The following is a 25,762-nucleotide window of genomic DNA, read 5'->3' on the forward strand; positions in this document are numbered from 1 at the left end:
CTTTTCCCTAACAAAAAGGAATAGGGTTTTTATCTCTGGTTTTTAGTGCGGGGTGCTAGCCACTGTACCATTTCTCTTTTCGCTAAGACTTTGGATTGTTTCCTGGGATTCAAGACCACATCAGCTCCAGAATAAAGCTTGCGAGCCACCTTCCATAAAGCTTGCGAGCCACCTTCCCTGATATAGATTGTGAGTTGCTTGTTTATTGAGTGAATGAGAGTGTAGACAAAACTGTCCATATGGAGGATAGTTGAGAAAAGCCGATGGCGTACCGTATATGTAATGAGGTTAAGGCAAGAACCAATCACATACTGTATATGTAATGACGGTTAAAGGTTAAGTGGGTTCACTTTAAAATGTTATGCTGAGATCGCGATCTGACCTGACAGATCCACCGTGACCGATCGAGTGAGAATGTTGGCTACCTGGAGGTGTCGAGTCTATTTGCGACGTTCTACCGTGTTAAAAATTGTAAGGATTTCTTCAGGAATAGTTTTCTGAGTTTCTTTACCCTGGACCATGTTCGACAAAGAGTTATTGGACGTTTTTCGTACTCTTTACCAGCTTCTGGTTAACTTCGCCCACTCAGCGATTGATTCTGCGCGCAATTTTCTGAGCGAAGGGTCAATCGTACCGGGAAATGCATGGTGATCGAAAAAATCGTGCTCCATCGTGCTCCGATCATTGACAAGAACAGTTGACCCATCGTTGCAAAGCTTGAAACATTCTCCATGCTACAGATGGAAAGGTTAAATTAAATTTGACCAAAAATAGGCGATATTTGGCGACAAATAACTTGCTGTAAATTTACAAGGGTCAAATCTTTATTTCTAGGAGCGGTACCTGGCCAGGAAAATCATCCAAAAAAGTAATATTCGATGTAATTACCACCAGTGTCAGTCGCAATCTCGACCGTACTGAACATTGTGCATAACGTCTACATCTAAAAACTACCTAGTGCTAAAAATAAAGGGTGAAATCTGGCCGAAAGTTCCGAACTCATTACAATCTGTGAGCCAAGGATTGCATGGTTAATTATTCATGACGTTGGCGGCGACAGGTTCGCTGATTGGTCAATCGTAATATCCTCTCTCTATAACCAGGACTGGTAATAGTTCTCTGTCTCACTCGATAACGTCGGAGTGAAAAGAACACTAGTGTGAACTTTTGAAGGTCAAAGATAAGACGTCAAAGGGGTATGGCCAAGTTTGAGCTGACATTCCCACCCACCCGGTGACATTCTTCGCTGTAACATTAGCCGCAAAACGATATCTCGCACACCAATGCTTGTATCGACAGGCTATGTTATTTAGCGAAGTTGTGAAGCTTTAAATATTATAAATCGTAAGTGAAACAGCAGACATCAAAGAACTTTACGACAGGGTCAAAGTAGAGATTTGTAACATATGTGGATATGTTTCTTCCGTATAGGCCGGTAAAACTCACTTACGGCGTTGCATTATTTGTATTGGGATATCTGCAGCTCGGAACGATCTAAATTGCGAACTGCTTTAAATACAGTGAACAGAACAGAAGAGATTGTAGTCTTGAAATTTTGTACAGCAGAAGCTTACAAGACTGCTTTGACGTTGCATCATAGAGCAGCAAGGAGCAGAGATGGACAAATACGTATATAAGTCGTTCGACGTGTTACTAGAATATCTCCCGTATTGAGGGTTCAAGCACAGTCCCTCTGTGTCAAGGTAGAGTTCTTAACGCATTTATGTAGAGGCGTCCCGAGCTCCACACACTAACCAAACTGTTCTTTACGCTTGCGCACTGAAGCATGCTTCATTTACATACTTCTACGTACTTCTACGTACAATTTTACTTTCATATTCATTCAATAGTTGCTATGGCCCTCCTTTATTTTTCATAATTGTGATAAACTTTCAGATTTTATAGTTCTAATATTCATTTTCGTCGTAGTTTACGAACCAATTTCCTTTCAAATTACACTGCACTTGCTGGCAAATTATTTAGGTTCATGAACGGTCATTTTGATTTTAACGTCAAGTCCCATTTAGAGAAGCAGTCCTCAATCTCTGTTCTTGCATTATTGCTTGTTGACATTGACTATCAATGGGATTCCAATCTTTTGTTCTCCTGTGGACGTTGTGTCCATACCTGTCGGTTTGTTCAGAGAAAATTGATAGAAAAGCCCGCTTGACTGAAGTCAAGCAGTATTCTCCCTAAAGCCCTGAACTTTGACCCAATGTAACAATCAACGTTGTACATATTCTCACCCAAGTTTTACCCGGCATAGACAAACCACACATTTACAGTTGACACAGAAAGCAGCGTAAATCTTGAATGCCTGCCAATGACGGTGCCGCCCTCAACGCTTTCATCGTACACGTGCACATCCACAGAAAGGCTGCAGACACTATATTTAGTTAAAACCTGTCAACCGTGACTTAAAACACGGTCTGAAAAGAGCTCGGTACACATAGCCAACCCGAACAAGCTCTGGGTTAACGTTGCTGGGACGTTTTCGCTTTTTTTTATTTTGCGTGTATTAAGACTTATATTTAAATAAGCTAGAAGGTAGTGCAACTTGCATAGCACTCTACATTTCGATAAACCTAATCCTTTCGTAACTGTAGTGGTTCATATGACTGCCATACTTATGGAATCGTTTTGCCAACTCTTCCGCTCATATGGAACTCTTGAAATTAGGGACCGTTCAGTTTTTACGGCCAGGGGGGGGGCGGCAAAATCCGGGGGGGGGGCATTGTAATTTTGGAATCCGCAAAGGGGGGGGGGTCATCGCTTTTTCACTGGTAGGAAGGGGGGGGGGTTCACCGAATTTTCAAAAACATAATACCTACAATAAAGTTCACTTTATGCCATGGCCATGATCAACCCTCTTTACCGGCGGGCCACCTTTGGCGGCCCACTACAATAATTTGACTTTATGTAATAGCCCATGACCCTCTTAACGGGCGGACGCCTTTGGCGGCCCACTCCAATTAGGTTTACTTCATGCAATGGCCATGATCGACCCTCTTTTCCAACGACAATAAATAGGTTCACTTCATGCAATGGCCATGATCGACGTGTTGCCCATGACCCTCTTTACCGGCAGGCCCGGACTTTGCCATCCAACTACAATAAGCAGCGGGCTGCCTTCGGCGGCCAACTCATATTACAGTAGTATCTGGTTAAGTGCCTATCTCATCTTTGAAAGACCATTTACATGCTCGCGACCCTGAATGGTAGCACTGAGACAAAAAGGGGAATTTGCATAACAGTGTGATGGACATAAGTTGTCTATGGAAATGAAGTTAAAAATTGCCTTACAGTTGTCCTAATTAACAGACGTTTGCATGGATGTGGCTGAGAAGTTTGTGCACTGGCATCTCTGCTACACGGATAAAGTGCACCGCGTACCGGAGTTCAAATCCAAACCGTGCGGGTAAATTTGACATATGGGTTTTGGTTATTTTTCAGCTGGGGGGGGGGGGGTCATCAAATTTTTTCGTCTGACAAAGGGGGGGGTCATCTTTTTTCACGAAAAATGCAGGGGGTCTATATTTTTTGAACACCGGCGACAAGATTTTGCAGCTGTGGGGGGGGGGGGTCATCAATTTTTTTCATCTGACAAAGGGGGGGGGTGTCATCTTTTTTCACGAAAAATGCAGGGGGTCTATATTTTTTGAACACCGGCGACAAGATTTTGCAGCTGGGGGGGGGGGTCATCAATTTTTTTTCGTCTGACAAAGGGGGGGGGGTGTCATCTTTTTTACACGAAAAATGCAGGGGGTCTTTATTTTTTTGAACACCGGCGACAAGATTTTGCCGCCCCACCCAGGCCGTAAAAACTGAACGGTCCCTTAATCCACATGCGCATGCATGCACTGTCGGGTTTGCCTGTTCCCTCCTCGATCAGGATACAATGGCCACAGTCGGAGCCAATGCAATAGCCCGCTGCACTTGCTACAAATATTCATGCCTACTCTATTTTACGGAATACCAAGAGGGGTCAAGAGAGGTTAAAGGTTACGACGGACGATATGTCAGGACAGTCGACCACGGCTAAAATAACGTTCGACTTGTAGAACTTAATCATTTTGCAATAGTTGGTCTACATCAGTCAAGTAGCAAGGAGATTTGTGCAATTACAAAATTGATATTACTCTGTGAAATATCACCTGTAGAATGACAAACAGACTGTCGGTTCAGATATGGTGGAATTACTCAAAAATAGAAAATATATCATACCAGTATATTGATGGTGCAAATACAGCGATACATAAATATGCATCGCTCGTGCATATATGTCGTGAACTGGTCAAAATCTCGTGGTATACCATCGCTGGGTGAGCTTTGATTTACCGCAAAACTTTTGACATTAAAGTCTACCACCAATGTGATATAACCGAGGTTAACTAGACGAATAGCCTAGGAAAAAAGAGGAGACGACAAGTGTTTATTCTTATAGGCATATCTCATTTATCTACGAGCAAATTTACAGTCTGAGCTTCAGTCTTATTGCAAAACAAATGATAGACGAACCTCGGCAATCCACTTCAAGCTTAAACATGGACAGACGAAAGAGTACTGCCATTGCCTACGTGATGGAACAAAACGTGCCTTTAACGATAATTTTGCCCATTAGGGGAAGGACTGCCCGAGAGAGCAAGCGGGTGTTATTTGTTGTAGGTATTTGTTGTGAGCGGTAACGCAGTGTTGTGAAACTTCCACGTGGTTTATTTTGGTGGAAGATCAAACACGGGCATGGGTGGTATTTCCCCGGCACTTCTCAGCTCTTCTTGGGTCTTCGTTTTCGTGTACTTCATCTGCAGATGAAGGTCTAAGGGTGTGTTTTCAGTTTCCATGTACGTCTTCAACTCCATGGTGTCTTCTCCGGTTCGTACGAAATCTCGGATGATCTGTGAATGTTATCAAAACAGAGACGATTTACTAAAGTCTTAGCTCACACGCACAGGACATGAGCACATATGAAGAAACTTGGCGGCTTCTTTGCGTGATAGAAATAGGTGCTCGTCTTGGGGTGCCAGTATTTTTTTGTTGACTCCACCATCCAACGGGCGAGAAATCCATTTTCAGAATGTGGTACCTATCACCCAGGCAAATGACGCAATGGGGATTAAAGTGCCTTGCCCAAGAGCACAACACCGTGCCTGAGTCTCGAGCTCACTATATATTCTCTGATAGTGAGCCCGCTTCATACAAACACCCCATACTTTACTGTATGAAATGAAATATATTCTTCCAGAACTCCTGTCTTGCTAGGAAAACGTTTGCTGTTGTAATAGCAGTGACGAAACGCGGGTTCACAATTTATTTTACGTGGAAAAAATTCTCTGACATCTTCTGGGACGAGGTCTATGATTTCCACTAAGGCCAGAAAGAAAAAAATAAAAAAAATAAATTGTTCATCGGAATCGCCTCTTCTACTTTGCCCTATTTGGAATTTATTTTGATTTCGACAAATTCATACTTCTGCGTTGCAAATACTTCAGTACCGCCGCTGGCGGCGCCCTACACTTCGTCGGGTTTTCGCGGGAATGTGGGATTCTGAATGTGACTTCCGACGTGTCTTCACTGAGCTCTGTCTACACGTTGTTGCGACGTCTGTATTTTGCAAATCACGATACAAACTGGGTCAATTTTTGGCTGAAACTTCTCCGTTTTGTCAAGGTTAGTACACCATGACTAATAATTTGATCGCCAGCGAAAAAAAAATTAAAATATTTTTCGCTCTTGCCATAGTCCAAAAAATCCGATGAACAAGATTTTTTTCTCTGGCCTATGTGCTTCTTATTCTTGCTGTGAGACCCAGCCTTTTGATGTTTTTTTTCTTGAGACACTAATTGCTCCAATTCTTTAGAAACATGCCATACTTATAACAAGATAATTTAACTCTGCAACGAAAATACGTGATAGGAAAATATCTTTAGCCTTGTACAACTACCGCCTAGAATATAAAATTGCTGTAGAGCAGGATAAACGAGAAACAAATTGTTGTAAATTGATTGAAATAATACACTTTATACGAAATACCCAAAAGGCATATCACAAATGACCATCGACATGTAGGCTGGGTTAAGTGATTAGTGTTTTCAAGAAGTACTGATGTCTCGATTTAAAAGAAATAATGTAATTAGTCAAACCTCTCCTATTTTCAATTCTCCTGAAACACCCTAACTGACGTTACTCCATCCATAAGTAGCAACTCAATTAAAACAAATCATCATTTGGCATTTAAAGGGATATACTCGTCGGAACTGCGCCTGTGCGAGTTTCTTGTTTACAAACAACGTATTTTGTGCACGATATCAAGATGCACCTCATCATCATAGCTGCAATATTTAAATTATACGATGTAGATTATGACAGACATGTTTTAACTGTCATCAATCACCATTGTGCCTTGGATACATTGTTGCCATGGGTCGTATGGGTCCCATACGACCTTTGAGCGCAGTTCCGACGACTATATCCCTTTAATAGTCTCATGCAGGACAGAAAATATTGATCATTGTTTTGTAATTTTAACTATCGCTGGACTCCTGGCCCTTTTGTCGTGGTGGGGATGCGACGTTGCAACTAAATATTGAGTCGCACCAGTTTCATATAAGGGTGTGAGGGGAAACTGCTTATTTTACATGTTGCAGTTAAGTACCCTTGCCTTGAAGACCTATGCTCCTTTTAAACTTACTAACATCAATCTGGTTTAATTGTTGATAAATCTAATGTAGTAATATAATATTTCCCCTGATGTAGGCTGATGAGATGAGATATGTAAGACACTGTTTGCAGCCTATAGTCATGTGTCTGTGCTCGAACGTCGGCAGTAAAGCCAGTGACACCTCTGCAATATTACATTTTTCCATTTTTATATGAGAACACGGTCTTGTTCACCGACAAATTTATGTAAAGAATGACACATCTCTGCTACGCTGGCCCTGTTGTAATGGAAAATCCAACGGTCGCTCGAGGGCGCCCTCTCAGTCTATGGTGGGAGCGACCTCAGGCGACCATGACGAGTTTTCCAGTCCGGCATGGATGCTAGGGTTGAGTGACGAAGAGCAAGTAATACCATTAAATAGGTGGGGAAGACAGACGGTTTAGTCTTTGGTTTCGTATAGAAACTACACTAACTGTGAGTCATATGTAACTTTACTACAGACGCAAACTGTAAGTTGTCTGACTCTGAGCAGTCCAATTAACATGTAAACCTGAAAATTACTTTACAGCAAACTTTAAAGAAACATTGTGGCGATAACCATGAAAAAGTGTTTCGCAGCGAAAATGTATTCAGTGAGAGAAATCTGAATTCTAGTTTACAGAGGCGCTGACAAAATCCTTCACAAAAGAAGAAAATATATAGTAATCGCCATTACCTTGTTCACTGCACAACAATGATCTTTTAAAATGATCTGACTTAACATTGTGAATACAATGATGCTAATGGATGCATACAAATAGCACTCTCGTATGTATTCAGATAACAGTACTTACACTCAATGAATATGCCAAAGAAAGGATGATTTTCATATCCAATGTGCAACCAGCTGACAGCTTCATAAAAAAATCTGACAACAAGTTTTATCCTGTCATCACACGTACGGGTCATTAAATTTTAAATTGCATACTTATAAGATCAAGGAAAACCCAACACTATTCAAGCACAAGGTTGCCTACGCTTTGAAGTCTACCTCCATGCTTTAACATTTCACATGCGCGCTAATTTTCAATGCCGAGTACAAGTCCGTAGAAATATACCTGTATGTAATTTTCAATGCCCTGACAACTTATAACATCTATTAGTAATATATTAAGGGCACTTGCCTATCAGATGGCTTTTCAGTGAACAACCCCTTTCAAGATATACATTCACTTTTCTAGCTCAGATAGCCTGCACACTCTTTTTACGTACGCAGACCCTGGGTTACTCTCAGTGACTAGAAAATGGTAGCCGCCTAGAGTCGTCTCCCCTGAAACGCAATTTCTATTGGCTAGGAAGCGATTCAAACTTGACGTTGCATGCAAAACGAGTTACGAACCTTCTGAGTGTGTACGAAAGATGTAAAGGTGATGACACCAATTGTCTGACTTTCCAGATGAACGCTCGTCTCATTGAACTCTCCCTCTGCCCATTCCGCTAAACCTGTACAATCAAATGTCAAACAAAAGACAAATTATGTTCCGGAGTTGGTATTTCCCTAAAAATAATATGTACATCTTCATATATCTATAATTGTATCTCTCCAGTACGTTGATGGCGCTATATCTCTGATATTGCACTTGGGGAACACGCGTGAGCTCTTAGTTAGAGAAAAATCCCCTTTAAAAATTTAACGCCATAATTTCAATCTGCTGGTCTAATAATGGAAATAAACCACCTCAGCAATGGGCAAAACACTCGGTTTTTGCCAAGTTCACTCCATTGATATGCCCTCGCCATCATTCGTGCAGATATGTCGAGCGAACTGCTGTTCAAAATCTGGTGTTATAACCGTCGCTGGGTACAGTATATTATAGAAATAACGGGCAACGCGCTGACTATTAACGTTTATTTATGGGCAAGGCGAGAGGAAAGCCAAATATTAACGGGCGAGGCTTGCCGAGCCCATTTATTTGGCTTTCCTTGAGCCCGCGCCCATAAATAAACGTTAATGGTCAGAGCGGAGTCTATTATTTCCATTATATTATCAGCGAACCCAAGAAAACTGTCAAAATTTCCGAAAATTTCAGGAGCGAACGACAACTGGGCCCCAGAAACTGAGCAATACGCGACGCACTGTCACGCGCGCTGTAAAAAATTGGCAAATCCGGAGATGTTTTCAGAAAAAAAGTATCTCAACTTGACCTACAAGTGCTCCATTTTATTTTGTGATTGATTATGATTTGCGTTTGAGCTGTAAAGTTACGATACTTTGAGTTGTTAACCTTATTATTCATATTCAGGGGCATGTAAACAAACCATTACTGTGTATTTGTGGTCAGTCACGTGGTTCAGCTCGACCAATGAAAATGCGACAGGCAGGGCATGGTAATATGCTTCATAAAAAGCCATTCTTCTATTTTTTGTTTTACTCATGAGTTTTGTAGAGTCTATTTTCGCTAAAGAGAAAAGTAAAATAATGTTTTAAACGAATATATATATATATATGTTCTGCACCTACCAAGGTTATGAGCCGCAATGTACGCAATATGATTTGTGAATGGTTTAAAACGAATAAAACCATTTTCTCTGTGTCTTGGAATACCAAACATATCCGATGCAAATCTACAAAAGACAATATGAATGACGCTGCGTCAGTAACCTAGTGACCATGTATTTCCAAGACACCATCAAAAGTTCTTTGTCGTATAAAAGCGCTTAAATCCTTGAAACTTGGCATTCATCATTGATTCTGCACGATTTATCGAAGTATCATGGTGAAAAATCTAAAGTGGAATCGGTTTCGGCTAGGTTGGAAATATTTTTCCATCTACAACCCCTTTTCACCGAGACTCGAAATTTTGATTGTCTTATCATAATAGACTCTTTTTATCTTCTCTCCTAAGAAAAAAATACATAAAAAAGTATTTTACAATTAATTAACACAGCATCAACAGTAATCCAAGCAACACCGAAGACACAGACAGCAACTGTTTACAATAACAACATGATAATGATAGCGACGATAGTGAAGATGAAGATGATAAAATGAAGATGACAACTAGATCAACAGCGACAAGAAAAGAAAAAAGAACATCAACAACAACAACAACAACAATAATAATCATAATCATAAACACAAAAACAACGTCAAGAACATTAATAATGATGACAACAACAACAACATAAGCAGCTACACATGAGTTGCTTTTAAAACCTGTTAGACCATGAACACAACCAATTGTATGAATAATCTTATTTGTAATATTTGCAGCTGAAATTATCGTGAAAGCTGAGGAAAACTTAGTACGGGAGTTCACATGTATGTTGAGATACTGGACAGTGAAGGTTCTGTATTTTTACTAGTTTTCATGGCAAATTTGCGTTATTTGACCTCTTATTTATGGAGAGTTGTTATGATTACAACATATTTATATTATATATACAAAGACGGGAAAACATGATACGAACTACGAACACACAATTTACATCTATTGCCGATGTTTTATGCAATCTTCACCTTTCAAGGCATGACGGGATATAAATCCTCAAACTTAAGTTAAGTACGACACTTTTGCAAAACACTGTAACAACCTTGGAATTCTGAAAATATTTCAAACATCGTGGATGTAACCCTATGTCGTCTAATTAAAGGCGCGGATTTTGGGTGTGGTATATATTCCAAGTGTTAGCAAGCTACCACATAGGGACCTAAAACGCAAAGTAAATTTCTGTAGTCACCCTGATTGCATATCGTTTATTTCTTATTCTGTAATTCCCACTTTTTGAAGTTTTATGACATACTCTACGCGTCAATCTTTCATGCATCATAGTAGAAAATGCAACAGAAAGATGACTCTTTTTGAACCAGAAGCTTTGTTGCGTTCATAAAAATGTGACTTCGATCGCTGACACCCCCCCCCCCCCTTTTTTTCAGGCTGGCCTAGCCATGTTGCCGTAGAGCATTCCACTCTGGTTTCGTGTCTGCACGCTGCTATTACTGCACTTCTTTCTGTGTCCTTAGCGTGACATCATGTCACGAAAGGGACGGCGACCGAGTTATTAATCTTTCATAACTTGTATTACACAGAAAAACTAAGCTTACGTCTCACAGTCCCTCCATTCTTAAATCTCATTTTCGTTATTTTATAGACCGTTGACATGGCGTATTTCTCTTGCGATACAAATATTGACCCAAGGAAGCCATATGACGAAATATCACACAAAACATTGTAGCTCTCTGCGTCTTTGACAAATTTCAATTTGGTGTTGACATATATATGAAACGCGAACATGTCTTCCTATTTTATGAGAATGAGAATTCCTTCACACTTTGACATATATCTATTTTATGCATGATATTCGTTTCGATTATAGAGGCGTAAGTATTTTTACATGATAAGGTTTATTTTATACACGTTATTGCCATAGACTATCTAAGGGTCTGTGTTATTGCCGAACAAACACATTTCTAAGGTTTATTTTATACACGTTATTGCCATAGACTATCTAAGGGTCTGTGTTATTGCCGAACAAACACATTTCTAAGGTTTATTTTATACACGTTATTGCCATAGACTATCTAAGGGTCTGTGTTATTGCCGAACAAACACATTTCTAAATAACACAATTTCCCTGAATTATTCTGCCAGCCATCCCTGTCCCATTAGCCTCGCGGCTACATTAATTTGGTCAATTTCAATGTTCACCAATCATTCGATATTAGCTTGAGCTCTTGAGGAAGATTGTGGCGTTCACTATTGGCGTCTATATGAGACAGTCATCATTTGAAATGTGCTTTAAGAAATTTCCCAGAGTAGTGACGAAATCTGCCGATGTGATTTGTGTCACTGGTATTGGTGGACGTATTTCAAAAATAACTGTTTCCCATTGCATGAACTGATGGAAAGCTATCTATGATCCCGTCAATTCATGACGTGTCTGCCACGTGACAAGGGGTGACGAGACTTCATCACTTGACACCATTTATTAAAAGACAATATGGTTTTCGTTAGACGGATATCCGGCAATATTGGCATCTCTGCGGACACAAACGTTAGCGCCTCTTTTAATACAGCAAGTGCTAAACATGTTACACACACAAAAATTGCCAATGGACCATCTGTTATCCCTGACTGTTCATCTGTGAGACTGGGCACTTGCATCTTTGAATGCTTGAGCAGTGGAAGTAAAATCTCGAAGTCGAGGCGTAGGTACAAAACTTAGACTGGAAGATTCGTCGCTCGAGGGCGCTCTCTACGCTCCCTCCTCTTAGGAGAGCCTAGGAAGCGTCCTCAAGCGACGGATCTTTCAGTCTGGTGCAAAACCGAAGGTTTTTCAAACTAATATATGAACTACTTTATGACAATAATGCGATTGAACAAGAAAGAAGAAAAAAGCGTGAAATAACACATAAATCAGTTCTGTCGAGAAAATCAACGTCATTAGCCTTTCTGCACAGTGTGTTGTCGTTTTGTAAGTTTACTTCAGTAAGATATTTCAGTATTCTTTCAATGCATTTAGTCACCGAACAGTACAGTTTTTTCTCTATGCCTTAATTTAGCCGAATGTCGATATTTTCACTTCAATTTAAATACTCGTTTCCATAAGAATTCACCGATCCATATGGCTGCAAAGTGACTCCCAGGTATATCGCGGCTAGTTGGCCAACAAACTTGACGTAAATTATAGTGTTCTTGACTGTAGCTTATATTCTCTGCTGTTAATTGTAATGCTCTTGAAATATATTTAAAACAGGGTAATTGCTCCTATTACATGAAAAGAAGAACGGCCGTAGTATGAATGCACGATTAGAAAGGAACTGGGTGTAGACTGTTTTGATATGCAAATGTCGCAGGAACACAGTAGAATCTCAATTATTGCCTGAAAGTTTGAAGACTAGGCTAAGAACACAAATTTTTCACATTACTTGCAACATGCATAAAACAAGTATAACATTTTTCCTGAAACTCGCAAACACATGCTTCGAAGGCCATCTGCTACGTTGCTAAAACAGATGCCGAATGGCCGTATGGTCATGACGTCACCAAATGCAAATGCGAACTCTGCAGTGAGCCAGTCTGGCGATATTGTGCTTTCGTAATGTTACCCTCACTCCAATGTAATTATTGAAACTACGAAGGTGAATTTATAGGGCAAATTTAACAAATCAGGAATTGTGATACTGCAACACAATTACCAAGGAAACGCACAATATTAACAATCCTCATTGAGAGGCCTTCATAGAATAGTACGGAGAAAACTTAATATTTATGTCCAGATTCCTGTGTGGAATAATGATTTTGAAGATATATAAATGTCGTAAAAATTCGTCCCGACCTTTACCTTTGGACCAGTCCACGTAGCGACCCGCATTTTAGTTTAACATCTGTCAGGGGTACCAATTTGTCAAACTGTCGAATACAAACGTCTATTTTTGACATAGGCAAAGCCGAGATGGACATGTCAATATTTCAAGCTTTCTATTCCCTATCTTGAAAACAAACACCACAGACTTGTTCAGTCTGAGGTCATATCCACGTATACGCCACCAACTCCCATGTATGATGTACATGACCATCTTGTTTAGACTAAAAATTACCATGAAAGCGACCAGTTTTTCAGGTGATATTTAGGAACTTCCGTTCTTTCCGGTTGGCCATTTCTCTAGTGACGAGTCGGTCAACAAACGGTCTGCGCGACTTGCAGAAACAGGTGTTACTGTCCCACTTCAAGGTAGATTGCACCTCGGGGACAGATATTCAGACTCTAAAACGTTTACAATATCTTTTTGACCTAGCTCTTGTTGGGCCCATTTTGAAACTTCCAGAGTAAACAAATTTTCATCGGCTCATTTTTGGGAAATCAGGAATTTTATTTCTCCCCATGAAGATACGAAAGGAATGACGGCCATTTTGAATTTCAAATGACGGTAATGATTGGGTAATTTGTTCTCTAGTACTAGAATTTGCTCGGTTAGCCCCAACTTTTATTCTTGATTTTTAAAGAGAATAGTTGAAAGTTTGCTCAAGAAAAGTTTGAGCGAAAAGTTAAGTTTCATTTTCAAGGCGCGAACAACCTTAACAGATTCGATTGATAATGAAGTTGTTTGAGTAGCGCTTTTCCTATTGTTTTTATCAATTAAGAAGCGTGTTTTAGCGGCCAGAACATTGAAACGTGTTGAAAGAGTGCTCTACAAAGCTTTCCTTCGACAACGAGGCTTCAAGCCAGGGGAAATAATGTATATTTGGCACTCTTTTTATCTCTTGGAAATAAGTGGTAATTGGCTGCTAAACGAACGGCAACCCTCAGCAGACGGTGCAGCGCGGTTTGTAATTCATACCCCTATTAATTTTGTATGGTCAACACTTTTAAGTCCTTGTGTCATTGAAATAAGGCATTTCTTTTTATAGAAAATACCAAAATCAGTCGTTGTACAAGACGTTACGATACACGAAGCATTCTCCATTTCGAGACGAAGTGTTGATTAGGATAGAATGAGCCTCGGGGAATATCCCTTATGGTGTCTCATTTTGAAGCTCTTGGTGTAAGCATAGACCCTCGAGAAAAACGTTTTTCTCAAGGGTCTATGCTGTAAGAAAGACTTTCACCGGCTGTTTTTTTTCGAAAGTCTAATACTTTATTTTTCCCTGTGGAGTTAACACAGGGATGGCGGCCATTTTGGATTTCTAATATCGGTGTAATTATGGTAATTAGTCTCTCTGCTACAAACATTTGCTCGGTGACTCCCGATTTTTATTCATAATTTGGTGAGAAAATGGTTGAAAGTTTCATCGAGGAAAGTTTGAGCAAAAGTTGAAGTCTTTCACTTTCCATGACAACAAATGTCAGAAATGACGTCCGCGATAGAAGTCCGCTTTTCAGTCATGTCGGTCATCCAGAACACATCGCTATTCCACTCCCTAGAACAACAACAACAACAACAACAGATAAACAAACAACAAAACGGTAACTTACGAGACATGAAACACGGGTTGTCCAATTTCGTAGAAAATCAGCTTATCATTGAAAGGAAATGGTCTGGGGATTGTAGGATAGCCTCCCCTAGCGTCAGTTGTCTCCCATTGACCCAGCATCCATAACAGTGGTTCCATAATGGCGTATGGGTCCATTTGTCGTATATCCGGTTCGTCATCATCCGATGCGGCATTCTAGGGTAAAACGATCGCGAGTCAAATCATGTATCGCAGCTGAATAAAGTACAGTCCTTCAACGTATCATTGTGCTGACTACTTTTAGTTTGAATATATGTGGGACTCCCTTGAACGTTTCCAAGTCAAATTAAATGTATATGCATATATCAATGGGTTTTCAATGTTTACCACACGTCATTCAGAATTGTGCATTCCAGTGACAGACACCACATAATTTACTAGTAGGTACAAAGACAAATCCTTCGGCGTCGACGCGAACACTATACTCTGATTTGACCCAGAAAAGGCCCTTGCGACTCGAAAAGTTAGAAAGTATCTGGTGGAAAGAATGTAATCAAAATTACGACTGGTGATAATATAGCGACCTTACCAGATATTGGACACTGAAAACAGCAAGGGCGAGAAGGACTTTCGGCCAGGGCGACATCATGCAACGTTTTCCTCCGGCAGTCGTCCAGAAGTTCTGGTCAGCAATATTTTTAATAAGTGGCTTTGTGCAAGCATAAGGTATGCAAATTTTGAGTACTTTACACATTCTATATATATTGGAACAACTGGCTATCTATTTTTGCCTCTGATCTGACTGTGTGAACGTATGGTCTGCATAAAATACAGCAGTTCCAAAAGTCGAAGACTTCTCTGATCATAATTAACATGCAGATGATATGCATATTCAACAATATTGAAATGTTTAAAAGCAGCCGATTAAAACTCTTTCATAACTTTAGCTCACTCAGTGTCCTTATCCATTCACACAAAAGAGTATCGTTGGGGGCGTAGTTCGAGCGGCAGTCTGGAACCTCCCACAAACCTGTCCGAACAAAGTTTTAGCTGTCGGAACAAATTTACCCAATATTTATACTGCTATTCTAAATGGCCGCTATCCCTGCGAGTTTGAAGACATGAATTTTTTACCATCTTAATCTTTTATAAAATGATGCATTTTTATGTTCACCATGTATTTATTTTTTATTTAATTAGATCCGTCTGATATTATTTACTCAATTAAGCAACCATTGTAGTGGTTAAGGAAATCGACTGGCATGACAAGCACTATGCTGCTTTTCCGTTTTCTTTTACCTCGTAACTTCTGTATACAGTATGTCCATGGACCAATGTCCTGTCATGTACATATATTTGAAATAAGGGAAAGAAACTTTGTCTATCTATATATTTAATTCAAAAGTAAACACAAGCAGAATGCCAGCAGTTATTGTAAAATTCCAGAGTTCGAATAGCTGTTACCAATACAAGGCCCCTTTTACCTCAACGTTTCACGATCGCACTGGCTAGATGATTGCTGTAGCGATATTTTCAATTTTTTTCTGTAAACATGTAAAGACGTAGCCCATCGACCAGTCAACATCTTTTCCTTTACACTCTGTGAAACTTCAAAAATAACGCTTGTCAATCTCACCATGGCACCGAGCCCCTGCCTCTGAGCGATGTTCTGGAAGAGGGATCAGATAAATAGCGCTCGCTTTAAAAATATGGGGTAATAGAAATGATCAGAGAACTCAATTTGCACATTTGATTCTTGCTAATACACATTTTCGTTTACGAAGAGAGAGAAGAACATTTATAAACTGAATCTATCGCAGGATATATCGGTTACACTTGGCAGGCGCAATCACCGGTGGCTAAAACTAAATTCCTAAAATTCAAAGTTTCCGCACTTGTACAACTTTTAGAACAAAATGTTTTAACTATCTTTCCAATTTGTTAAACGCCTGTAGAATTGCAAAATTATTGACAAGAAATCGTTTCGGGGTAAAACAGCCATTGATTACATGGTAGAGGTCGCTGTAACTTGAAAGTTGGCATGGAATCCTGCAAAGTCCATTTTTTTCCCTCGAAGATTGAATTCTTCTTGGCTAGCGCGGATGCAGTCATTGGATTCAACCTCCATGACAACTGTAACGTGGCATTTTAAAAAGTAAATCGGAAATTCGTTATGTTAAATTGTGAACTTAAATTTTGAAGAATAAAATGGAAAGTGATAATGTTGAACTGTGAAATACAATGTTGAATTGTGAAAGTGTGAAATGACGAAATTGCAGCTCGAGTAGTAGAATGTAAAAGAGAATGCAAAAGTTGAGTTGTAAAATTTAATATAGAATAGTAATACAAGATGTCGAGAGAAATGTTGAGTTGTAAGATTGAATTCAGAATAGAATGTTGAGTTGTAAAATTGAATTCAGAATAGAATGTTGAGTTATGAAATAGAATTCAGAATAGAATGTTGATTTGTAAAATTAAATACCGAATAGTAAAATAGAAAGTTGTAATTTTGACCTGGATTGGGCAACATAGAATATCCAATTCTATTACCGACACATGTTTTGACTTGATATTGGTAAAAAGCGTGAAGATCAAAATGAGGAAACAATGACAGCGAACGCATCAATTGTCGTCTGATGGAGTGTATCTTGTATTCTCCCTATTAAGTGTTGTTGATTTTTCCCCCCGATATATTTGTTTTTACGTCAACCTGTGTCTCTTGTTCCATTCCAAAAACATGTTGAGTTCCACAGTATTCAGCTTGTCAACTTTGTATGTACACTCTGTTTATTGTTAAGTAAGGTCGGACCATAATTCAAATATAAACTATGAAAGTTCATTTTACGTCGTTCGGTATTGATGCTGAGTTGAGAAGCTGGATAGTAGGTACTGGGTGTGTGTCAACAAGAACTTGCAAGTTTTATATAAACCCAAAATAGTGAAAAATCAATGAAAAGTTACTGCTACCATTCCTTTTGGGTTTTTTTTTCTTTTATTTTGTCGTTAATGTCATATTGCAACGAACAAAGCAATTGAATTTGACAACATGGTATCATTATAAAGATTAATAACAATCCTTGTGGATTCATTTATTGCAGTGACAGCAGACACAAGGTAGGAAGAAACAGTTTAGCATTTCCCTAATTCTGCTGACATTCAGAACAAATTCTATTCGTTTGCGATGTCGTGAAACGGAACTGGTATGGCACTGAATGCCAAATGCTTCATTAAAGTTAACATAGATTATCTCTCTATAGAATTTTCTCTAAATGATGTGAATGTTACTTGAAAGGCAGGACAATGTAAAAACACGAAAACTATAGGTAAGAAAGGTGATAAAGTAGTTTGCAGAATTCAAGCTATGAACTTTGTCTACCATGAAAGTACTTCATTTTAAGCTTTATGGCTCATGGCAACAGCGCTGATCGCAAATGACGTCACTGTTCTCCCTCATTGATATGCATAAATAAATATTTGTCTGTATTTTCCGCGTCATAATAAAAACTAAACCTGATATTGTTACAGTGGCTACTAAAAAGTCACACTTATTCGTATGAATTTGTGGCTCAGACTACAAGCTGCAACAACAGCCGGGCAAAAAACAAAACAATTTGTCCGAAGTCGCGCAGGTGCAGCTATATTTAGTAACAAACTTAAAATCGCGATCAACTAAGCTCCTTGACAACCAGATACCCATACCAACGGAGGAAGTATGGAAACAAGCACATTACATATATATATATATATATATATATATATATATATATATATATATATATATATATATATATATATATATATATAAGCACGTATTCGCTATATATATATATACATATATATATAGCGAATACGTGCTTTTATATATATATATATATATATATATATATATATATATATATATATATATATATATATATATATATATATATAAGCACTTATTCGATCTCAGTTTTGTCTTCATATGAGATCGTGACAAATGATGCACAACACATTATTAATTATTAATGAATTAATAGTACCTTGAGTCCTCTAGAAAAAAATGAAAGTCAAACATAGCTCTGACCCTATAGCTTGTTACGCTTATTGAATCAACAAAATGAGAAATGTTCAGCGCTGAAGGATTGCGAGGTCGTTGTAACCATTCAGTGGTTTGAATCAATTTAATAAGTTAATCGCAATTGACAAAGTATCATCATGTGAACCAGTCAGCGTTTAACGTTGTTCGCAGTTTATTCGCGTAGATGTCAATAACGTCAGTTTTATGCAGCTATACGTGTATGTCTAAAGACAACCCCTAGTGACAAGGTGTGGATATAGCCTAGGGGTTGTCAAATTATTGCAAAGTCAACTTTACGGCGCTCAAGATTGATGTCGTAACCCAAACTTTCTTGTATATAGCACTCTTCCCACAGTCGGGCTGCAAGGAAAGTAAACCGAATATCATACCATTGCCAGATCGTAATGTAAAGAATAGGCGCACTGACTTCTCCACCGTTTTATGGTCTACATGCTTGGTCAACTGTTCTTGGCGTTTCCGTAGAGTTCCACTATTAGAAGTTGAAAAATTCAGTATAAACAGTATGAAAAATCAGGTTTCAAAGGCAAGAAAGACCGATGGAAAAGGCAAATACAAAAGTGAAATTGTTAATCAGTAAATTAAATAATAGAATTCAAGGAAATTCTATCATAATTCATTCAAACAAAACCGTATGAGTGATAGTATACCGGCCACTTTGAAGTGAAGGGACGGCAGGGACGAAGTTTGTCATTGCCTATCGTAGAGGGCGCAATCATACAGACGTGACCTTGGGTCAGAGTTCAATGTACACGCCGAACGCCTGGCGACACGACGTAGTGCAGTTGGGTGTTTGCCGTTTCTCGTCCAGTGCTGTTAGATGTTTGCCGTTTCTCGTCCCGACCAATTCTCGTCACCTCGACCTGAGAAGCTGAAGTACGATTGCAAGTTTTGTTGCAAGATTTCAACGGTGTCAGCGCAAGAGTGGTGAGCGAGACACTTCAGTGGAACTGCAAGATGGCGGCAGCTCCGGATCCAGTCCTGAAGCAAGAACCAACAACGGATGCCGTGGACTTAGAAAACAGGATTCTAGAACTCTGTCAACAGAATCCGAAAGGTATTGGAGATGGCGTTATACAAGCCGACATGCCACATATCGATATAAGGCAGCGAGTGTCGGCTGTGAACAGGCTTTTGTCCACCGGCCGAATCGATCTACTGAAAACAGCAACGGGTTTGCTGTATAGGCTGAAGGACCCCCAGGCCGGTGTTAAAATCAAAAGCAGCGACAACCAAGAAAAACTCATTTATCAAATAATCGAAGAATCCGGAAACAAAGGGATCTGGATTCGAGACATACGGTACAAGAGCAACTTACTGCTGACACAGGTTAGTAAAATTCTCAAAAATCTGGAGAGCAAGAAATTAATCAAGGCGATCAAGTCCGTGGGAGCATCCAAAAGGAAAGTGTACATGCTGGACAATGTTGAGCCAGATAGATCGGTCACTGGCGGCGCCTGGTACAGCGATCAGGATTTTGAGTCGGAATTTGTCGAGGTGTTGAATCAACAGTGTTACAAGTTCCTACAGCAAAGGGCAGACAACGCGAGGGCCACAAAACAGGACCCGTTAGCCGTGAGGAACGCCTGCTACGCGTCATTGCTCGATGTCCGCAAGTACATCATGGAGCTGGGAATCAGCAAAGTGGATCTGTCCGTAGATGACATCGAGACGATACTGAACACTCTGATCTATGACAACAAAGTGGAGATGACCATCGTGGCAAGCCAGAGCAGCGCCAGCATTGACGGACAGATGAAATTGTACAGGGCGATAGAACCGCTTATAAAACCAACAGGACTGACGAGGATGCCCTGCGGTGTCTGTCCAGTGTTTGATCAGTGTTACATAGGAGGTGTAGTTTCACCGTCAAACTGTGTATACATCAAGCAGTGGTTGGAGTTGGACTTCTGACCAAGAAAACCTCGTTTACTGTGTCACAGCTAGGTCTACAGACTGATCAACAAAAGCTCCATCAACAATTTTCAGTCACGTGTTTGATACCGTGTGTTATCTTTCATCTGAGTAGAACATCAGACTAAACTACCTGACCCAGTAGTTTGACATTGGTTTTACGACACCATGTGGTGAACGAAAGTATTTCAAGGTTTGTCCAATGTACCCAGATTGGCAAGTAATGTACTAGGCTACATTGCATTACCATAAAAGTTTGCTTCAGGTCTTAAATCATTAAAGAGCTGGGCTCACAATAATTCAATTGTGTTTTCTCTGTTTATTGTATGGTAAAGAATTTATATTAATGTTTTCCCCGTGTCTTTAATGTTACAGTGTGTAAAATATACTTTTCAAATTTCATCACCAGTCACGACATACACTTTAAACACATGACGAGGCCTAGAAGCAATATTGGTACTCCTCATAAATTTATCAAACACATTATATGGACCTGACTTTGAACTTTTAGTCAGAGGTGAAGTAGAGTCTTCCTCGTGCTCTGCTTTGCCACTGCCAGTTAATTTGGCATAGAACATGCTATCTTTCATGAGCTACTGATCCCGCAATCTTCAGACAGATTTAATAATAAATAATGTTTGTTTTGGTGGCGACATAAAGAAACATTGTTAAACTCGGAGCGTTTGTTTGCATAAATTTATCAGCATTGATTATGTGTAATTCATTGCAAAGCTATGAATACTTTTAGTTTCGTCTGAAGATTGCGGGATGCATGAAACTTAAGTAACAGATATTACTTTGTACTGGAAGTAATTTCTGTTATTATATACACACACATATATATGTATACACACACACACACACACACACACACACACACACACACACACACACACACATATATATATATATATATATATATATATATATATATATATATATACGAGCGTTAAGAAGCACACTGACACTGGTTATTTCGTCTTAACTTTGAGGTAATTTTTGCGTACTACATGTTTTGCTCTGTAGCTAGAGCTTCTTTATGCACATCTAAAGAGTGATGAAATGTACAGATCTCAGTATACTCAGTAAGTTGCAAGTGAAATTTGCTGGATCTAGTGTTTACAGAAGCAAGATGATATATATATCTGTAGATATATCATCTATATATATATATATATATATATATATATATACCACCAGTACATACATCAGAATGTTTACGTTCACAAATACAACAATGATGTTAGACAGATATTTTTTACAAAGTTTGAATAAATAAAACTATGTGGATGTCAACATTGAGAACTGGTGAAAGGAAGATGATCTAGTATCGTCAGATGCAGCATTTTGTCTAAAGGCAAAATTGTTATAATTAACCATCAAACCCTGCTACGAAATCTGTCGTTATCTTCCCCCGGGGGCTACTCCCAATATTTGCATATGGGGACATGGCGTCCAAGTTGAAAACACCTATCCATGACCCAGCCCTTTGGGATTTCTAGCTAAAATCAAAGCATAGTTAAGAGCATGCCTTATTGAATCAAAACTCATGAAAAGGGTTAATTACCCGGGGTCATTCTGGTGACCCTGGCGTACTCTGGCGCCAGAGTTGAATGACGTCATGCAACAGCCGTTTGCAGGCTGCAGAGAGACGCTAGATGAATTTCTCTGCCAGTGAGAAAAACAGACACCGTGTGTTACAATATATATTGACCGGCGGCTGGCTGCATGTTCGGGTAGCAGCATACGTTTGTCTCCCTCATTCCCAGGCCCGATGAGAGTCACCCCATAAAGTCTGTTTCCCTCTGGGTACAGCCTCGTGAAACATACTGTTTTGAGGCAACTCTCAGGCCTCCGGGAGCGACAAACGTACGCTGTTAACCGAATATGATAGTGAATATGTATATGCTGTTTCTGATATTCCAAGAGAACGTATGATTGCTAGAAGATGCTAGATTGCTAGGAAAGGTGACTGACGCAAGTCGGTACTAACATTTATTAATGGCCAAGTCACACCTTGACGATTTAGCCAGTGTATGCCAACGCGGGCCATAAGTTGTGGATAGGTTAAGCGCTGGTTGACACACGTTCACACACATTACTTGAAAGTTACTCATAACTCGAAATGCGTCGAAATAATTGTCTAGCGTACCGTAAAACGTATTTTAACCTATGAGTACGTTATGATTATGCTATTCAGGAAGCTAAATCGTCAAGGTGTGACAGAGCCATAACTGACTGTGTAATAAATTAAACACCTCCACTAACTGCACGCTGGGACCAGTGTTTGATTTGCTGGTTTTAGGTGCGGTCTTCGAAGCGGAAATAATCACCATATGGTGAAACCTTAGGGTCCATGGTGAAACGGACACAGTAATTGACATATATTACAACCACGGTTATTAATAATAATTACAAATGAATAATTAAGGGACATAGCCCCCTTGGCCTGGACACTCTGGTGTCGGGACATGCCAAATTTACCCGTCGTTGTTGGCGAAATGGTAATACTATGTAAATCCTTGAAATCGGAAGAAATGCGCCAACCCAAAATATATGAATTACAACAGATTAAGTTTTACAATAATTAACAAACAACATTATACAAAGTGGATTTAGAGAAATTTTGATACGTCGGCATACGCTGGTTAAATCGTCAAGGTGTGACAGGGCCCTGAGCACAATTCCTTCGAAGCAGTGGCCATGTAACAGGACATTTGGTAGTACCAATGCTTCACTATGTTTTGCAATTCTTTCAATGATATGAAAAACAATTGACATGGATCCTTCCTTTTTGCTTTGCTTGATATGGTACAAATAGTTTACAATGTTCGCATAACAGGTTTTTTTGTTTTGTTTTTGTTTTTGTCTATCTTCACTCCAGTGACAAGAAATGACTTGAGTGTACAATGGATATGAGTGTACAATGGATATTGTCAGAATCAGATAGCTGTTATCAATAGAACCCAAAAAGTTCAATCCCGGGTTCACTCAACGTCATCTATAGATTGACTGCTGTACCTGATGGACAGTCTCATTGTCGTGGGCCAATCTCGAGTCTTGAGAACGTTGAAAGTAGGAAAACTAGGTTTGATAGTAAAATATAAACTTTTTTAAAGAAACATTTATTTCCTTTCAATAGAAATGACATTTGTAGGAACCATTTCAAGAATGAAATTGACATGAAGCTCATGTGACGTGAACGATTTTTTTCTCACATATCTTTATTCTGCTTTCGAAGAGTTGAACGATTATTACGCGAATAGGTGGCGGAAAAAGGTTCTACTGCTCACAACGAAAGCTTAAATCATTCAACATGTCAACATTTCGCGCCGAACTCGCTTAATTTAAAGGGGCAGTTCTCAATCCCTGGTTTTCGGATTAGTTCTTGTTGACATTGAGTACTTATATGTTGTTCGCCCTCTTTCCATTGAACTTTATCAAGTTAGTCAATTTGCTTTAAGATAATGCCGATAAATGACCTAACCCTTAAGTCAATACACGGGCATACAACACATTGTTTGCTAAGTAATGTTATTCGATGCATCTTGGACTTTTTGAATAGTATTTTATAGCAGTTGTGCTGACAGTTGGCGACAAATGCTTTGGCCTATATCCCTTTGAGGTAAACCTGTCTTTTGCACATTCATGTAGAAGTCAGATTTACATTAAGGAAATGCTGTGACCAAAGTACATCAGATTATTGTTACGTAGTTTAGGGAAACACTACCACAAAAAATCTGTATAAACTTCCCATTCTTTAAAGAGAGCTTTGTGTATTCTTTTCCATCTTTGCATTCAATTTAATGTCATGCTATAAGGAAAAAATGTACACTAAATGTAACCACACTTTAGGAAAACTTTCGCATGAGTGGTGCCCCCCGCCTCAATTTGTCAAGCAAATCCTTCACAATGGGTTATATTTTTGTCTCCGGCCTAGAAAGGTGTAGCAGCACCTGTCTAATATTTTAACTTTCCGAAGTATAATTCTTCACTTCAAAACACTTTGTATAGAGAATGTGGACTGAAATATGCTCACCTTATTTACAGGCCAGAGAAGCTTTAGGTATAGTTTCACAAAGATTTGGAATTCACTGCCCTGTGATTTGAAGTATAACCGAATTGTATTAAATTTCAAAGTATATTTGTAAGCATTTGTGAGAGAAAAAGTCCTTTGTAGAGGTTTCCCACCGTTGTCTTCACTATACTGCGATTTCTTCTGTAGTTGTTCCTGTACATATGAGTACGACGCATATTACTCTTACGAGTAACTAGGATGCTCATCAGAAGTGTGCAAAACAAATATCAACTTAGTCGCAGTCCATCCGGCATGCTGTTCGGTAAAATAAACAATTTCCTCATAATTCTACGCGGCTTTCCAAATTGTAGACCACTCATGTAGTGTCTGCTCATGCAGGTGATTTGCATGTCGAAAAAAAATATTCACGAGAATCCACTGTTACGGGAATCCATATTGAAATATATTTGAAGAGTGGTTTCGCTATACTGGAGTTTAATATCAAACAGCCGAAGGCATGTTGATATACACAGTGTTCAGCTTGTCAACTCAGCCCATATGTGTGTAAACTGCATTGTTATTTTTGAAACGTGACTTATAACGATGCATTTTACACTCAGAGACGCTAAGTTAGAAAACTAAATAGTGGGTGTTTCAATCTACAAAATAAAAATGATGAAAAAAATAACCAAAAGTTAAAGTTTGATACAAATGTCATGTTGCATCTTAAATACTTTATGATTGATCTACTTTCGTCGTCACATCTTTGAAAGAAGATGAAAGTTGTGGAAATCTGCGACTATAAGATACGAAAATATTCGATCTAGTGTCACTTCCTTATTCATATATTCATATTCGTCGAATTTTTATGATCTAGTTAAATTGGGAACACGGATATCCTTCTCGTCATTTTCCACGTCGATAGTTTATCTCAATTTAGGCAGAATAGCACCGAGCAAATATGCATTGGCTGATTTATCTGACACACGAATTTAGTGTTTATTCATCCGAGTTGTGTTATGGGTCATTTCACACTAAATATCCGCGGCACAATTTATATCCCACGGGGAAGAAAGTCCCCTCCCTCCATAACACATCACGTGAATTTTAGAAACCGGCGTTTTAATAAATTCGACAATGCTCGAGCCTGCCAGTTATTCTGG

General features: G+C 39.2%; 2 protein-coding genes across 2 annotated transcripts; one reads left to right on the plus strand and one right to left on the minus strand.

Moving 5' to 3' along the window:
• Window positions 1-4,431: 4,431 nt before the first annotated feature.
• On the minus strand, window positions 4,432-15,338 carry LOC139119332 (peroxynitrite isomerase THAP4-like). The gene is made up of 5 exons (XM_070683098.1): window positions 15,182-15,338; window positions 14,615-14,808; window positions 9,159-9,262; window positions 8,037-8,140; window positions 4,432-4,895 (listed from the first exon to the last, which is right to left on the minus strand). Exons 1-5 carry the CDS (start codon window positions 15,239-15,241, stop codon window positions 4,713-4,715), a joined length of 645 nt encoding a protein of 214 aa, XP_070539199.1. The 5' UTR covers window positions 15,242-15,338; the 3' UTR covers window positions 4,432-4,712.
• Window positions 15,339-19,414: 4,076 nt separating this feature from the next.
• LOC139119333 (DNA-directed RNA polymerase III subunit RPC6-like) lies at window positions 19,415-20,885 on the plus strand. Its single transcript, XM_070683099.1, has one exon. The coding sequence runs from the start codon at window positions 19,625-19,627 to the stop codon at window positions 20,579-20,581; it is 957 nt and encodes a 318-aa protein (XP_070539200.1). The 5' UTR covers window positions 19,415-19,624; the 3' UTR covers window positions 20,582-20,885.
• The last annotated feature ends 4,877 nt before the right edge of the window (window positions 20,886-25,762 follow it).

This window comes from Ptychodera flava, chromosome 19 (genome assembly GCF_041260155.1).
Source record: "Ptychodera flava strain L36383 chromosome 19, AS_Pfla_20210202, whole genome shotgun sequence".
Taxonomy (NCBI): domain Eukaryota; kingdom Metazoa; phylum Hemichordata; class Enteropneusta; family Ptychoderidae; genus Ptychodera; species Ptychodera flava.